At 40.8% G+C, this 17,386-nt stretch overlaps 1 protein-coding gene across 5 annotated transcripts in view; it reads left to right on the top strand.

Moving 5' to 3' along the window:
• The window catches only part of GRIP1 (glutamate receptor interacting protein 1), a 419,799-nt gene extending 402,413 nt beyond the window's left edge, over positions 1-17,386 (top strand). For all 5 annotated transcript variants that reach the window (XM_018576366.1, XM_018576365.1, XM_018576368.1 and 2 more), the window contains 5 exons: positions 2,079-2,190; positions 2,270-2,308; positions 11,373-11,606; positions 13,978-14,124; positions 15,789-17,386. In XM_018576366.1, the coding sequence (XP_018431868.1) occupies positions 2,079-2,190; positions 2,270-2,308; positions 11,373-11,606; positions 13,978-14,124; positions 15,789-16,025 (769 nt within the window). In that variant the 3' untranslated portion in view covers positions 16,026-17,386. The remainder of the gene's footprint in view (positions 1-2,078; positions 2,191-2,269; positions 2,309-11,372; positions 11,607-13,977; positions 14,125-15,788) is intronic.

Below are 17,386 nucleotides of genomic sequence, written 5' to 3' on the forward strand. Positions count from 1 at the left end.
GTGAACTATACAGCTTCTTTCCACCTGTGTCACCAGCTTTGAGAATATTCAGCTTCCTCTTACAGCTGTCACCTACTGTGAAACAAGCAGCTTCCTTTTACAGGTGTCACTAACTGTACACCACTTGTAGCAGACAGTTTTGTAAAGTGTCTAGTCTTAAAGGTAAAGTAAAATGGTTTTGGAAATTTGAAAAAAAATTTTTTTGCAGTTTACAAGCTCATAAACCGATTGTTTATGTGATGTATTTTATTTTTATAAAGATGTTTAACTGAGCGTATACCTGAGACAGTGGTTTTATAGTCATTCTGTTTTGTCTAAAGAGACTGCCTATTACTGTATGCTTTCTAACTAAAAAGCCAGATGGCGCCATATGTGTAGAACAGGAGAGCTGCGTGTTCTCCTCTGATTCGTTCAGCTCTGAGTGTAGTTTGAGCTCCTACTATTGTGGTCCATTAACAGCACAGATTATTTACAGCAAAGGAGTGAAGGGAGTCAGAAAAGGGACACATGGGATTTTTGTCTTACCTTTTAAAATCCTTTTCTTGGAGTACTTTACAGGACACGGACACTTTGTCTTAGACCATTGGATTATGCAGCTGCCATAAGGTGATTGGATACTGACAAACAAAGCTGTAAGGACAGCACTATATAGCCCCCCTTCCCCACTTCCTAGCAAGCCTCAGTTTTATAGCAAGCAATAATAGGAGTACATTTTAGGAAAAGAGGGGACAGAGATTGTGTCAAGTAATGTACTCCAAGAAAATATTTTAAAGGTAAGAAAAAAATCCTAATTTGTTAATCGTATAATACAAGTCACAGACTTGTTAAGTCTTAGACTAGTGGGACATCCAAAAGCAATACAGCTGAGGGGTTGGCAACACATCAAATGCTAATAGGCCCATGTAACAAACTGGTCAAAGAAGGGCTCGGAAAGAACTGCAAGCAACTTGGAGCACCTTACAACCGAAATCGGAATGGCATCAGAAGTTGCCTTAACATCCACCTGGTAAAACTTAACCAATTTGTGAACAGAAGACCTGATAACCCTTGCAAATCTAGGATACAGATGCCTGATGCTGAAAAAGCCAAGAAGCACTAACGGATCTGGTGGAATGAGCTTTGACAGGAAAAGGTGGAATCCCATCCTGTAAACTTAAGGCTTGAATGATGAGATGCCTAATCCACCTGGAAATAGTGGCAGCAGCAGACAGGGTGTGCCATGTTAACATAAGACAGTGGAGAGAAATCTTCCTAGGATGTTCAGAAACAGAACATAGAAGGAAGAAGAGGGAAGTACAATGTCCTGGTTAAGATGGAAGGAAGAAACTACCTTTGGAAGAAAGGAGGCCTTCGATCTCTATACAACCTTATCTCTGTGTAATACTAGGAAGGGATGTCATGAGCATTTTCCAGACCATCAGGATAAACTATTTCCATGAATCCAGTGTGCGGAGTGGAGAGCCACCATGCCAGGGCAAGTCTGGACTTTGCTGGTCAGGTGCATAGGAAAATCCAGATACTAAGCCTGCTTTTCCCACATTGCCAGAATGTAGAACTGCAACAGTCTGGCGTGAAACTGGGCTTAAGGGACTGCCACGAAGTTGACCACCATCGGGCCCAAGCACATTTCAGATGCTTGACCCAAGCATCTGAAATGTCCAGGGACCAGATTCCCGCAAAGGCACTGCCTCATGAGGGGCAGGACTTGTTCGGAGGGTTTAAAAGGTGCAGGTCTTGCAGAGGAACTGTGCTCTGGCTTGGATATGACCAAGCGATCTCAAGGCTGCAAAGGAAGCCACAGTGACTATGGATCAGCAGAGACTTGCTAGAGTTTCCCAGTGCAGAGTGAAGATGTCCATTCACTTAAGGACACTAACAAAGCTCAGACTTGCTCCGAGTGGCAGGGGTTATCTAAAGCTGTCCTTACAGCTTTGTTTGCCAGTGTCCAGGCACCTGGAAGCAGCTGCACTGGTCTGAGCATGTACATTATAAATTGTATTTTTTTTGTCCTGAACACAATAAATCAAGAAAATAAATACAGCTACATCTAACATTCTCTTAAACATATTCTGTGCCAGGTTTCCTGGAGGTCCAGATGACCCAGAAGCTGACCAGGAGGAAACTTTCTGGTCCCAGGCACTTGAGGATCTAGAAACATGTGGCCAGTCAGGAATTCTTAGAGAACTAGAGGTAATATATTCACACTGATAAACAGAATGCCAATAGTTTTCTTGTTTCTTTCGGTAAACACATTTTGTTATCTTTACAGGGGAAACCTGATAAATGTTCTAAGAACATGATACTTTTGGTATACAATCCCTTTGTGTTTCTCTTTGTGTGTTGATTTACCTGCCTGCTTGTTACAGCTAGAGTGCAGTGTATGCAAGTTGATACAGCATGTAGATACATAGCTTGTTACTGCATACTCTTTATCATTCTCTAAATTAATAAGTGGCCCTTACTACTGTCCATAAAATATGTACACATACCATGTTAAAAGTCTAGGAAGACTAATGGTTATTTGACAATTTTTTGTTCATTTTACAAGTTTATAAACTGATGCTTTATATTTGTTAATGTATATGTACACATACTTTCTAACCATTTATTAAAGGGTGCATCCCTAACACTCAATTTGTAAAGGATCCTAAGTTTACCATTAAGAAAGCCTGACTATGCTGTTTTTTTCCCATCTTTGCAAAGAGAGGGGGGTTGGGTGCCTGCAGAGGTAAATATATTTATTATGCATCATTTACCAAACAAAAAAATATATACATTCCAAATCAAAGGGACAGCACAGATGAATGGCAGAAGCCCTTTATTTCCCTATCGTATCTTACATTTCTGGTTGCTTCTGTGAAAAGTCAAAAAATGCCACGTGACAGCGTTCATACCTGGTGATCGGTCACACTGCATTATGGAACTGTGGAGGAACCTAGCTACATAATCAGAAGGTACTGCATTGCAAAGGAGAGTGAACCAGGAACACTAACATTACAATATGGTAAGAAGAGGGTGATTTCTATTCAACTGCGCTGTCAGTATAGATTGTGAAACAATGTGACACGTTTGCTTTCAGGGTTATAGCAGTACCTGGCCATGTAGCTGAAAGGGAATCCTTATGCCTTCTGTGATGGGAACATTTAGATTGAACACAAAATAATGATTCAAATTTAGTTGTGTATAGTCTGCTTAAAGGAACTTTGTCATATTCCTTGTTAACTGGCTCAGCCAACACTCTAACATCTTCTGAAAGCAGCCATTGTCCAACCACAGGGCAATATTCCAGGTGAACACCTGTATCACTCATTTTAATATCCTTGAATAAGCTTATTTAAAAGGGACAAAACCTGGAAGTGGCTTCAGCCACAACCATAATATATTTGCCAAGCCAAATGGTGACACCAGGGCGACTATATGATGGATATTGCAACAGTACATTGTGATCCTCAACACTGATGCAAAGTATCATGGAAACATAATTGCAAGTGTTTTCATCCTTGCCCAATTTAATGGAACATCACCAAACATTTAAGTATGCCAGCTACCCCACAAATATCAGAACATCTTGTATGGTCCCATACATCCCATCACTAGAATATTTGCCTGTTTTTAAAAGGCTGCTCTGTGTGCTGGCTGATAGCATGTGAATCTCCCAGAAGAGTATGTTCTTTGCTTGTGTGTTAAGAGTGAATCTGAAAAGTCTTTGGTTCTTTCTATATCTGCTGCATATGCCTGATGAATGGGACATGTATAAATGGGTTAAAACTGTGTTGCTATGGTTCAAAAATAACATCTAAATTATATATTACATACAGCACTTAATCATAAGTACATGAGAGGTGCTATCTGGAGAACAATGGAGTAATTGCAGTGAATTCTATTTAATGCTCAGGGACTGGAGTTCAGTCAGCTCTGTAAATGGGGTGCTGCAAGCTAGATGTGTTTGTAATGCCCAAATAAATAAACATACTACTTCTGGGTGAGGCTATGTACAGTCTTATGCCAAATTTTGGACCACCCCCACGGCAAATTATATTCTCAGCGGAGTAAAGGTAATACAATCTCTGCAGGGAATACATACTATGCTTTTACACATTTTAATGTACAAATACCATAACATTTTGCATGTTCAAACTATTGGGTTGTTAGCACTCGTATCTATCCCTTTGTCAGAAATCACAGGTTTTAAACATCACTCTTGTAGCCAGCTATCAGACTTTGTATACTTTGTCTACCAATGTCTTCACACTTTGGCACATTTCTAGTTTAGAAATATTCTTACACTGTCTCGCATTAACTATATGTTTAAGACTTCACTTAACCACAGATTTTATATTAATTTTCAAATTTGTGGACAGCTCTGCATGCTGATATGAAATCATCTTACATTCATTAGCTAAACAAACATATTTTTATTTTACGTACAATTCTTTTTTTTTCACTTTCTGGTCTAATTTGGCACAAATGATGTAATCTGTGCACAAGAGTTGAAACTTGGGAAGGTTACATCAGAAGTGCATTGCTAGGAAATCTCATCTGTAAACTCACGAGATCTCAAGGAAAGGCATTTTCCTCCCCTGAGATTATGTGCATGGTCACGTGTTTTAGTCACATGTCAAAGTTCCAGGAAGTAAAGGGAGATCTAGGAACCTGCCCTTGGTAAACATGGCCAATGTCAGAAAACTGGGGAGGAAAAGAAAAATAAGGTATGCAAAAAATACAAAGCCTGCAATTATCTAGAAGTATGTCTTTGTAGATTGTCATTACTAAACATTTCTAAAGGTTTGTTTGGTGTTATTTTGAAGATATGGGTAAAGATATTCTTTAACCACCAGCCGTAAAAAAACGGCTGGCCCGGAGCTCTCTAGATCTGAGCGGGCGTTACCATACAAGCGATCTGCCGGCTGTAGAGCCGGCGGATCGCGTGTATGGGTTGCCGATCGGTTCCCCCCCCCTCCGCCGTTGTCCCGCTGATTCCGGGCTCCGCTGTGCCCGGTGCGAGCCCGGGATCAGCAATGTCAGCTGTGTCACAGGGGATCAGAGGGCGCTCGGTACACGAGCTCCCTCCGGTCCCCTCTCTGCAAGAATGCGGAAGTGTTGTATATTACATCACTTCCGCATTCTTGTGTCACTCTCCAGCTTCAGAAGCTGGAAAGAAGCTGATGGAGCAGATCTGTGCTTCATCAGCTTCTTTTGGGGGGTCCTAGGTGACATTAGGGGTCTTGGAGACTCCTGATGTCTCCATAAAGAGGACCTGTCACATATTTTGCTATCACATAAAGGGTTTTTATTAGCCCCGTATGCGATAGCAATAAAGTTTAGTGGGAAAAAAAAGGGGGAAAAAATTAAGTCCCCCCCCAAAAATGTTTTTTTAAAGTTACACATAAAAAAGAATAAAAAAACAAAAAAAATTTTTAAGTCCCCACCCATACATACACGCATGCAAACATGCGTCGGGGGCGCATACGTGCAAAAAAGACGATTGCGCCCATTACGCCGCACATGTTACATATCGCCGCGAACGTCGGAGTGAGAGCAATAAGTCTAGGGCCATCAATCACTGATAACACTAAACTGATGAGCGGTAAAAGCTTTTAAAGTGTCGCTTATGGGCAATTTTGGGTATGGTAGTTTTCTGCGATTTCGCAGGTGCGCACAATTTTAAAGCTTGACATGTTTGGTGTCTATTTACCCGACGTGACCCCGACTTTTATATTTTACCAAAAAACTGGGTAATAATAAATGTTTCCTAACATAATGTAAAAAAAAAAAAAAATGTAAAAATTTTCTGTAATTTTTCCTAATTATAGTAAAAAATAAAAAATTGTATAAAATTAATTTCAGTACAGCGTTGCATGACGGAATAAACTTCAGTCAAAATACTGCAGCGCTGAACACTGAAAAATGGCCTGGCCAGGAAGGAGGTCTAAACAAGTGGTTAAAGCCCAACTCCAGGCCAAATTCGTTTCTTTTTTCTGCACATTTTTGATAGAGTGGGGAAGGGTTAGAACTAGGGATGTTCAGATACCAAGTACCGTACTTGGTACAAGTAAAAGAACAGATACATTTCCAGCTTCCAAGACTAGAATAGAGAAAAATTCAAAAGTCAGGAGGCAGCTGTCATTTTTAAGGAGCATACGGAGCTCCAGCTGGTATATGGACATCCCTAGTTAGAACCTCTGTTAACTTTGTACCCTCTTTCCCTTTTAGTGAAGTATGGACAATTTATGCTGTCTGTGCCCCCAATTAGGAGTTTCTGTCTCACATGTTGTCCAGGTCACAGGTGTCAAGTGGGCATTTAAAACCTGCTAGAGGTGCAAACTATGCCTTACTTTACATTCTTTGAAGGACACAGTGGAAATCTTGAATCTCTGACCATGGGTTATAGCTCCACCTTCAGGAGTAGAACATTAGGCAAAAAACAAAACCACAGCCTAGGGTGGTCCCTGATAGTGCCAAAACCCTTATCTGCTTGAAGCAGCTCAGTTAGTTGTGATGAAGTACAAAGAAAATAACTGGTTACAGTTAGAAATATAATTTTACAGTAGATACAAAAATTCATTTGAAGAGTTCTTCAATAACTGACCATTGGGATGACCCAAAGCAGAGTCTACTTAGGGGTGGGAAAAAAACGAAACTTCTCCAGGCAGGAGCAGTGCAATGCCTAATAAAGGAAGGAGGCTCTTATCCCTGTGTAGGACCAGAAGGGGTAATTACTGGACAAAGCTATGCAGGTAATAGCAACAAGAAATACAATCTAGTTAGTAAATGTGAAAAGGAGAAAATTCCTGATAGGTTCAAAAGGTGGCTTTAAAAAAAATGCTGAGAGAACCTACTTGAAGTCCAACAAAGTCACAGAAGGTTGTACAGGGGAAGATGTGAGGGACATCCTGTACAAAAGTTTTAACCTAGGGATGAGAGGCTAGCGGTCTTTGGAATAAGATCACAAGCGCTCAGATTTATCCCTTGAAGATACTTGGGTACCAATATTGATTGAGACCTGACAGCAAAAAGTCAGGATTTTTTCCATGGAGTATTTCCTGGGGTGAAAAATGTATTTCTCAGCACCAGGTGAAATATTCCATCCATGTGGCATACTTCAACTGTATTGCCAGCACAGCGGAAAATAGATAGCCTCATTTTAAATAGTCTAGGAATCACAGATTCCGAAAGGCCCTCATCTCCCAAGAGCTTCAATAGCCATGCCTTTAAACCAGTGACTATAAAGCCGGTTGATAAATTGGTCCACGAGACTGAATATCCAGGTAGTCAAGTCAGGTAGAGCCCACGGAGCATCCACCAGGCGTCTAATCAGGTCGGAATACAACATCCACTTGGGGCAATCTGAAGCTATGATTATCACTGGAAAAAGTGTAGATCAGGCTGTACTGATCCCATTGAGCTACCAGAGCATGTGCTGCTTCAACCAGAAGATCTTTGACCCTAGAGACAGATCTGTCCAGTGTTTTGAGGAAGCCAGAAGGTCCACTTCTGGTGTCCACAAACTGCAACATAGGTCCTGGAACACCTCCAGGTGTAGGACCCAATTTCCCTGAATTCGGACTCTGATGGCAGAGGAAGTCTGCTTGCCATATATCTACCCCAAGGATGCAAATGGTGGAAAGACTGGAAGTGAAGTCCTGTCCTGGACAGAATCCTTTCTACTGCTTTTGCTGCAAGAAGACTTTTAGATCCTCCCAGATGGTTGATGTACGCTACTGCATTGTCCAAATAAATCTGAACCGGATGACTCTCCATCCAGGAGGTCCATTGTTCTAGAGACAAAGCAACAGCAGGATCCAAGCAACCACAGGGGAATGATCAGCCCCCAGAGGTTCTTAGGCCTAACACCTAGGGATACCTAGGGAAGGGCAGCACAGCGGTATAGTGGTTAGCACTTCTGCCTTGCAGTACTCGGGGGTCCCCAATTCAATTCCTTGTCAGGACACTATCTGCAAGGAGTTTGAGATGTTCTTCCTTTGATTTGAGGATCTACAGCTGAGTGATGCATAAAAAAGCTACATTTCTGTAAATAGTTACGGTACTTGAATGCATTTTTAAGACAACTTCTGAGTTTAGTGTCACTTGAAGTTGGCTATACCCAGCTCAAATTCTGGCCTATTCAGCAGGAATCAAAGTTTAGGCAATGGGTGGCCCTGTCTGCACAAAAAATTATCAGCCAAACAGTGACTACGTCCAATAATATGCAGTCATTGGTTGGGTATTCAAACAGCTGTGGGTACTGGATGTCTGAATACTGAATTCAAGTGATTTCTCTTGTTCAGCCCACAGAGCTAAATGAGAGAAGCTTACTTGTGTAAGGCTAGCTTTATGTACATGGACCAATCTTTCTTGTAAAGAAAACAAGTAAATAACAGTTTTGTGACTCGTTTTCTGGTTACTCAAAATTGTATTTATTGCATGATGGTCCTTGGTCAGTGACTCCGAAAGTACTGAAGCCAGAGACTGCCAGGCAACTAACAATTATAGAAGGTCTTCCCTAATGGCAGCCTCTGTATTGTTCACAGGATATGTTTCCTTTAAATTCTAGTATTGTGATTAGCTGACTTGGATTGAAGCCTAATCAGTCATTTACGTTCTAGGACCTTTAAAATGGTACATATACAAATAGAGATGTCCCGATACCACTTTTTCAGGATCAAGTACAAGTACTTCCCCTCATGTACTTGCCGATACCAATTACCAATACTTTTTTTTAAAGGGACAGGTGACTTTAAATGATCCATAGTACAACTATATGTTATGTACTATGGATCATGATTTAACCTATTCATGTTAGCAGGGGAGAATTGTAAATCTATTGCTGGAGTGTAGTGGAGGTGTGTACTGTATATATGTACTACATATATATTACACACGTCCAGTACACTATAGCAATAGTTTTACAGCCAGCGCTGTCCCAGATTCCCTCACTCAGTTTCACTCCGATCCCTGTTGCCTCACGCGGTGCTTCTGGTAGTTGGCGCTGGGCAGGATCGCTGCATCGCGTCCCGGTGCTCAGCTTGTGGGAGGCACTCACAATTCTGCCTTGCTAACATGAATAGGTTAAATCGTGATCCATAGTACATATACAGCACACATGTCCCGTACACTGCAGTAATAGAGTTACAATTATCCCCTGCTAACATGAATAGGTTAAATGATCCATAGTGCATATCACGTAGTTGTACTACGGATCATTTAACCCATTCATGTTAGCAGTGCAGAATTGTAAATCTACTACTGCAGTGTATTTTATATGTAGCACATAGAATGCACTGCAGCAGTAGATTTAGAATTATGCTCTGCTAATATGAAGGGGTTAAATGATCCATAGTACAACTACATGTTATGTACTATCATGTACTATGGATCATTTAACCCCTTCATATTAGCAGAGCATAATTCTAAATCTACTGCTGCAGTGCATTCTATATGTAGCACATATACCTGAGGATGTCGTCGGTGCTGAGCTGGAGAGGAGCGTCGCGTCGCGTCACTGCTGCCCCGGTGGGCGGCGCTCCAGGTGGGGTCCTAATTTAGGTGGCCGGCGACTACCTGGAGCTCCGCCCACCGGAGCAGCATTGACGCGACGCTTGGTGTGACAAGTTTAAAAAAACAACATAGCGCAAGCTTTGGCGCTTTGTATCGGGGCATTTTGACAAGTACAGGTACTTGTCAAAATGCCCTGTATCGGCTCCCGATACCGATGCTAGTACCGGTGGGTATCGGGACATCCCTATATACAAATGTATGCATGTGAAATATGTTCACACATACACACAACTAAAGTAGAAATGTGCCACTTTCTTCTGTTCTGTGAAATGCAGCAACCTAAGAGTAATTGTGCAACTCAATTTGGAAGATGTCATATTAGTTCCCTGCAGGCATTGTGTTAACTTCTTTTCACTGAGAAAAATCTACAAAACATGTGTTTTGATTTGGGGTGCCCAAACCTTTGCACAAGACTGTATGTTACTTAATGGTAAATAAAACCCTATTTACAGTGTTTGCTGTGGTCTGGATATTTGGATTTTATGAATCGGCTATTTTATGTTACACATTACAAAGAAATCCCTCAAATCTGGTTCATTTTATATTCATTTATTCTAGAGAAAACTGCTTTTTTTTTTTAAATAGTTATGGCTCATACTGTTTATACATGTCCCAATAATTTCTTATGGAAGCCCTCTGCTATTTTCTGCAGTTTTTTTTCCTGTATGATATCATTAAAAGCATTAGTTTCTTTACCTGGAAAAAAAACTTTTGAGACAATTCTGTAGGATGTATTTTCCATGAGATTGGGATTATTGACAACCCAGTGCTTTCAGCAATGACATTATACAACATGACACAAAATGTACTGTCAGTTTTCTATTTAGATAGAAATTTGACAAGTCAGTGCACGTTCTTCATTACAAATGTAATTCAATTACATGCTTTATCCAGACCTGTCACATTCTGTTATAATTAGTGATATAGTCAGAACCACCAAGCATATGTACAATTCAGAATGGGAACATAGGGCGTCATTTCATTAAACTAGAGTAGAGAAGGAAAAACACAGGGCACAGGACTGTTCACAATAACCAGACAGGTTCAAGAATAGCTAGAATCGTACGGTTATCTATGTCAGTTTAGGGGCCTATTCACGCTGTTGTTTTGTGATAACAATGCATGTTAAATGTGTTGGTGTGGTGTTATTTATTCTGAATGTCACCACAATGTACCTTGCCAATGGACATGCGTTGTAGTGTATGGCAGTACACTAAATTGCGGTGCGTTGCCAGAAATGTTACATATATCGTATTAGTGCATTCTGGTACATAAGGCAGCCCATTGAAATGAATCAGCTGCCTTAATGCGAAGTGCAGCATAACGAGTGTCAATGCACTACAACAGTGTGAATGAGCCCCTTATATATATTAAACATAAGCAATTCCTGCTGAATTCTGACAGAGCAGGTCATGTTGTTATCCTGCCTCCTGCATGTTTTCCCATTCAGCTTGGGAGCTCATTGACATTTGTTTGTGTGCTCATACACAATATTGTCTTCAGCCTAATAATTAGCTGCTTTGATCAATGTCCAGTATGAGGGGTAGTTGCCAACAGCCACCAGATTTAGGCCTGGACAGGAAAGGAGAGTTGGGATCTCATTAGAGTCTCGATTGACTCTTCTTATGTCCTAGTAAATGAGGCAGAGTGTAATTATGAGAAAAATATATGCCTCTATTCATTTCTTCAATTGCCTATATACACATATACATTCCAGGTTATAAGGATAAGTTTATTTTGGCAAATGCCTTAGTATTCCAACTATGTAGCCCAGAAACAGTGAATGAGAACTGTTGTTTATATTTCTGCTGAAGGCAACCATCATGTCTGGCAGCAGTTTGAGCCTCAATCATGACAATACTCTGCCTCGTGGGCAGCTGGGCCGACAAGCAAGTTTTCAAGAGAAGAGCGCTGTCAGACCGCATTACAGCCAGAGCATCCGCAGCAACACGCTACCATCTGACGTGGGCAGAAAATCTGTAGCTATGAGAAAAATGAAACAAGAAATGAAAGAAATTATGTCACCAACTCCTGTGGAGTTACACAAGGTCAGTATGGAGGCACTATGTAGTTTTACATTGCTTTTTATAATAAACCACATGACCTCCTTTAAAAACAATAACTGTCACCATTTATTTATTGTAATTGGGAAGAAATGTTAGCTTCAAAACAGCCCAACGCCACGGGTCCTTTTGCATAAAATCAGTCTATTGAAATAAGTAAGCAGATATACACCATCATTGCAGTCCCCATGTGTAAAACTCATGCCATCTCTATGATTAAGCCCGAGTGGTGAAATGTGCTTGGGTTTACTACATGTGGACTGCTATGATGGTGTATATTTGCTGACTTATTTCAATAAAGACTGATTTTATGCAAAAGGACCAGTGGAGTGCGGCTGTTTTGAAGCTAGAAGGTATTGGAGATGAGAGTGCACCCTTTAGCCTGCATGCTGTGTGTGTCCGGTTTTGGGAATTGAAGCGTTAGAGATTTCTTGGAGCTCCGTTGGGAAGAAATGTTGCTTACTGCCCTGGGAGTTGCCTAAAACACAACTCTGTATTTGAAATGCTTTATTGTTAGCTATAGAGTGGGCCTAAACTTACAATTCAGTTGGCTTTTAGTAGGCAAGGGGTGTGCAAGTCAGCAGTTGCACCTTTCTACACCAGCTTAAAACAAACCTAGTACTTTAATCAGTTGGAGCAAGTAGGTAGGGATAAGTTGGTCTCCATAAACATTGGAGCTGTCACATGAGGATCCAGCAGCTTTTCAGGACACATAACATAAACTCATCATGGACACAGCCTGCAGGAACCCTGCATTGTGGGTACTTACATCAATGAAGTCTTCATTTACTTTGACTTTGATGTTAACACCTAAATGTCCAGCTGCTGTGGCTCCAATTCAAGTGATCCAGAGCAAAGGGCACCCTGGAATCTGTGTATACAGCAAGTATATGGGGCCTTTTAATGCTCGCATTTGACGAGTGGAAATAAAGGGAAGGCAAGGCAAGTGATCGGCTCCGGCAATCGTCTTTGTTTTGACAGGTGGCGTCTGTGTATATTATAAGCCTGCGTCTCCTGTTACCATAGATACCTGCTCTCTACTACACATGTACCGACAGGCAGGACCGTGAGTTGGAACATATTGGCCTGTCTATCTATAGGTGTCCCTGTTGCCATGACAGCACAAGTCCGCCTGAACTAACGGCCCGGTGCTGTCATTCTTGTTTTGTTCTCCACACTGCTGTTACTCAGAAGGGATAGACTGATCTGCAAAGGGTCATGCACGTCTTTTAAACTCTGCAGGCAGGTACTCCAGTCTATTCTTTTGAATAGTTGAAACATGTTTGGATAAATAGTTGAAACACATTCCCTTTTATGATTGTTTATTATTTTAATTATCATACTGATGTCATAGGAAGTTGGGTGCAGTTCTTCACTGGTTTTCTATTGGGTGATTAGGTTTTTCTGTATAAAGTGTAGCTGGAAGTTGTAGTCCTCTATAGCTGGTGCCATTATGCATTTTTGGATAAAGTGTTGCTGAGAGTTGTAGTCCTCTATATAGCTGGTGCCATTCTGCATGTTTGGATACATTTTCCCTTATGTTTACATTGCTTTATGTTAATATAGTTAAAGTTATAGTTGCTAATATTTTTTTGCAACTTTATTCTAAATAAAACATTTAACAGTGTAATTTCATAAGATAATTTAAGAGGGTGTGTTTAAGGGCGGAGTTAAGGCCGGGGCAGGGTAGGGGTTAGGTGGGGCAACTGGTGGCGAGTAACTCTTAAGGCCTGGCTAGTAGCTCAGGACTTGAAATTTTCATCCCTGCCCTGAAGAATTATATAGGTATTAAAGTATGTATATAGGTACAAATGAACACAGCTGTATCATGTTCTTCCAGGGTGCAGTTTAAAGGATCACCAGATTTAAAAAAAGCCTAAAGTGTATAGAGCCAAAGCTTTTTTGAAAAGTAAGAAAAGGTTAAAGCCCTCGTCATTTTATTTTTATTCTCTGTGCCCCGGTAGGGAAGCCTTCCCTACAGTCTGTCCTGGAATTGAACAGGAAGGGAGAGGAAATATCTTCAAAGTGAGGAGAGTTTCCCTCTCTCAGAGAGTTGTCACTGCAACAAGTGTCCCCATTGTAAGACTTTCCATTTATTCATGCTCCAGTGACAACTCAAATTTTTTGATTTTCCCTCACATTCAGTCCCTGTGAGAGAGGTCCTCAGGTCAAATAAAGAGGATGACACAGAGAGCAATTAAAACAGGATTGATAACCATTCCCTACGCCATCCAAAACTGAGAATTATGTTTTTGGTTTAAATGTACTTTAATTATGTCACAAAATCTGTAATGTTCTCTTGTATTGCTCACGAATTAACATGTACGTTTTTGGCTTTTTTTGTTTTGTTTTAAAGATCTCTTTATTTAAAGACTCCGATAGAGAAGATTTTGGATTTAGTGTGGCTGATGGTTTACTAGAGAAGGGTGTGTATGTGAAGAACATTCGTGCTAATGGACCTGGAGATATAGGAGGCCTGAAGCCATTTGACAGGCTGCTGCAGGTAAAGCAGAACTGAAAACACTCTGGCTCATCTTTCTATTACCCCACAATGTCACTAACTGCTTCCACTTTGTGTTGTGCTGAAAGTTGTACTAAAGGCACAGTGTTTTTTATCTTAATACATTTTCTGCATTAAAGGTAGAAAACACTTACCTGTGGCTGCTTGTATCCCACGCCGTGATCGGGAAGATACTTGGGGTTCCTTTAACTTCCTGGTTGTGGGGGAGGGTACTGAGGGTAGAGAAGCCAAAGGCTCCTGCTGTTGTCAGTCAAACATTGACTGCAAGAGTGGGGGCGTGGCTGGCCGCATGCTGGGTGTGTCTAAAGACACACACAGCTAGGTGCAGGTGCCTCTACAGCAGCTGGCTAGCTGATGGAGGCACCTGGGGCTAGCGGTTTGGATACCACTAGAGAATGAGGATATTAACAAAATAATAAAATTTTCGTTAATAGCTCTCATGAGCAGCTTGTCAGCCGCTAATGAGAGCTAATATTTTAGAGGGGACCATCAGGGGGAACCGTTCTAATATAGGTTTATGGTCATTAAGTACCCATGAGCTTAAAGTAGAAAGCCACCAACGTAAGGCTTACTGAGGTGGCCAGCTGGAAACAGTTGTGTACCGCCATATGTCAGTGGCAGGGGAAGGGTTAATATCACTTTAAGAGGGTATTATTCCTATACCCAGCCATGTGACTATAAAAGGCTTGTGGGGAACAAAAAGAAACCATTCACTGTTGTAGGCACCTAGAGATAGTAACATATCTGTAGAAGCCTCAAAACCTCTTCTGCCACAGGGAAATCCCAGCCAGTAGTACAAAATATTTCTGGTCTTTGAGATGCGTCTGTGTAGCCAGCCCTTGCAAGCTTCTTTCTCACTTTTCAAGTGACATAGAACTAGAAACAGACTGATCTTTCCCTTCCTTTCCCACCCACTCCCCCATTAACATACAATGGGCTCTTTTCACAAAAGGCTGAAGAGTTTATAGAAGGCAGGAGAAGTGAACAATCTAGGATAACATAGCTGAACTGGAAAGTGAACTGAATTGGAGAATTTTTCCAAATCAGCTATGTTGTCCTACATTGTTCACTTCTCCGGCCTTTTCCAAACCCTTCACCCTTTTGTGAATAACCCTGACAATGTTTCTAGATCTTGTTAGGATAGACATTGTTCAAATGTAGTTTCCAACTGTTGAGATCTACCTGCACAGTACAGACAGGGTTAATAATGGCAACATTACCCTTCTCAACCCCCTTTGCAATTTTTTATTGTTTTTAATGTTTGTTATGCTGTGTGAGTGAGAACCATGTAGTAAATATAAAATAGGTGTTATCCTGCAAGTTAGCTGCAAACGTGGAAATGCAACTCAAGGAAAAAAGGGATTTTTCCAAGGACAAAGTGGACAACTGGTTTGCAAGGTAAAGTAGGCCAGCCACATCAAACTGGGACAACCATCCCTAAACAGGGGTGGGGGTTTTTAGCACCACCTATCAGCCACAGGTAGGACCTTTTACCTCAGTCCTCGGGGTCCCAGTAGGCAGATCCTTTGATTTTCTCTTTCATATTCCTAGCTTTATACTGAGCTGATGAAATAGTAAAAAGTCAAAGAAGAGTGCATGCATATATTTGATCATAAAGTATTATACCCATTCATCCTGTTTTGCAGGTAAACCACATACGCACCAGGGACTTTGACTGCTGCTTGGTAGTCCCATTAATAGCAGAATCTGGAAACAAGCTAGATTTGGTTATTAGCAGGAACCCCATTGCTTCACAGAAGGAAGCACCAGATGTACCAAACATGCCAATGGATGAGTGGACTGATCACAATGACCCTTTTTCTCAACAAACTAGTGGACGCCTAGCATCTATGGATATGCGAGACTCAACAAATACTTTATAGCAAAATTCTTTCTAGTACAGTGACTTGGTAGCAAAAAATAAATAAACTGGTGCTAAATCCCTGTCGTACAGGTCTGTGACATTGAAGGCACAGATGTCACAGTGTGGCTTTACTGTTAAGCACAGGGAATGTGAACCACTAGGTATCCTGAGGGGGGTACTCTACACGCCTGAGCCTGGAGTAACATGATTTTACAGATTCTACCGCTACTTTGTGACCACTGAAAATATTTGTGCCATTCCAAGCTTAACCTTGAACAAACATGTGGCTTTTGTGATGTGCAATGAACCTCCTGAAATAAAAGTGGCTTATTTTACTATCAACCAACTGGGGAAGAACTTTTTGAACATTTATTAAGTTCCCCTTAGTACGAATGGGCCTGTGAATATCATTTATAGCTGCTAAGACTTTTAAGCAGGATTTGTATCCACATTTTTGCTTGTTATTTTTTACCCTGACAAGATGACATGTTGCATCCAAACCATCCTCAGCCTTTAAGCCAACTCCTGGTACACTGTATTGTTTGTGGTTTAGTCCTGAATGAGCCTCTACCAGATTCTTGCAGTGAATGGTCTCTGTTACTTTGTATACATGTATTGCGCCGGTAGGTAAATCACCGTAAGGCTGAAATAACCATTTTGTTTTCAGATTTACACCGTCAGCCTGATGTCAATCACTTTATAATTTACGATTCCTCAGGCCTATTCAGAATCTATGAAAGTTGTCTTATAATGTAGACATTTCATCCAAGTTCTGGTGTTTGTATAGTATAAATACGAGCATTAGCATACATTGGTTTCCTCTGCCATGTCTCATTGTTTTAGAGGTGTACATGTTTAAAGAGCTTTGCCAATAGTCTATCCCTGGAAGCAATAAAGTGATTCTTATTTTGATTGGAGACTCACCAGCAGCTCTGTTTGCCCTCCCAAGCATTGGCGTCTGCTGGGTAGAAGAGGATCCAGGAAGCCTCCATCGTGTGTCTAGAAAACTGCACTCTACAGTCCCTTGGTATTGTCTAATGGATGTTATTCTTATCTGTGCAAGCATACTGTTTTACAACACACTGCCAGTCAAAATATGAAGTATACTAATACACAAAAAAGATGGGAGAAAAGGAAATCGTATCATTTAATTAAATATGTATTTTTGTTTGTAACAAACAAGTATTTAACTGTAAAGTATTTTTGTACAAATTTAATACTTTAATAGCATGACATTTATGGTCTTATGTATGGTTTTGGGAACTCAAGCTGTTGAAACCTTTGTATGGAACAATCATGATGTACAAAATGGAATAAATGATATAAAACAATGAGGGTGCCAAGTATTTATAGTAACTGGAACACAAAAACTGAACAATA

The sequence above is a fragment of the Nanorana parkeri genome, unplaced genomic scaffold (assembly GCF_000935625.1).
Source record: "Nanorana parkeri isolate BGI_ZX_2015 unplaced genomic scaffold, ASM93562v1 scaffold65, whole genome shotgun sequence".
In the NCBI taxonomy this organism is placed as follows: Eukaryota; Metazoa; Chordata; class Amphibia; order Anura; family Dicroglossidae; genus Nanorana; species Nanorana parkeri.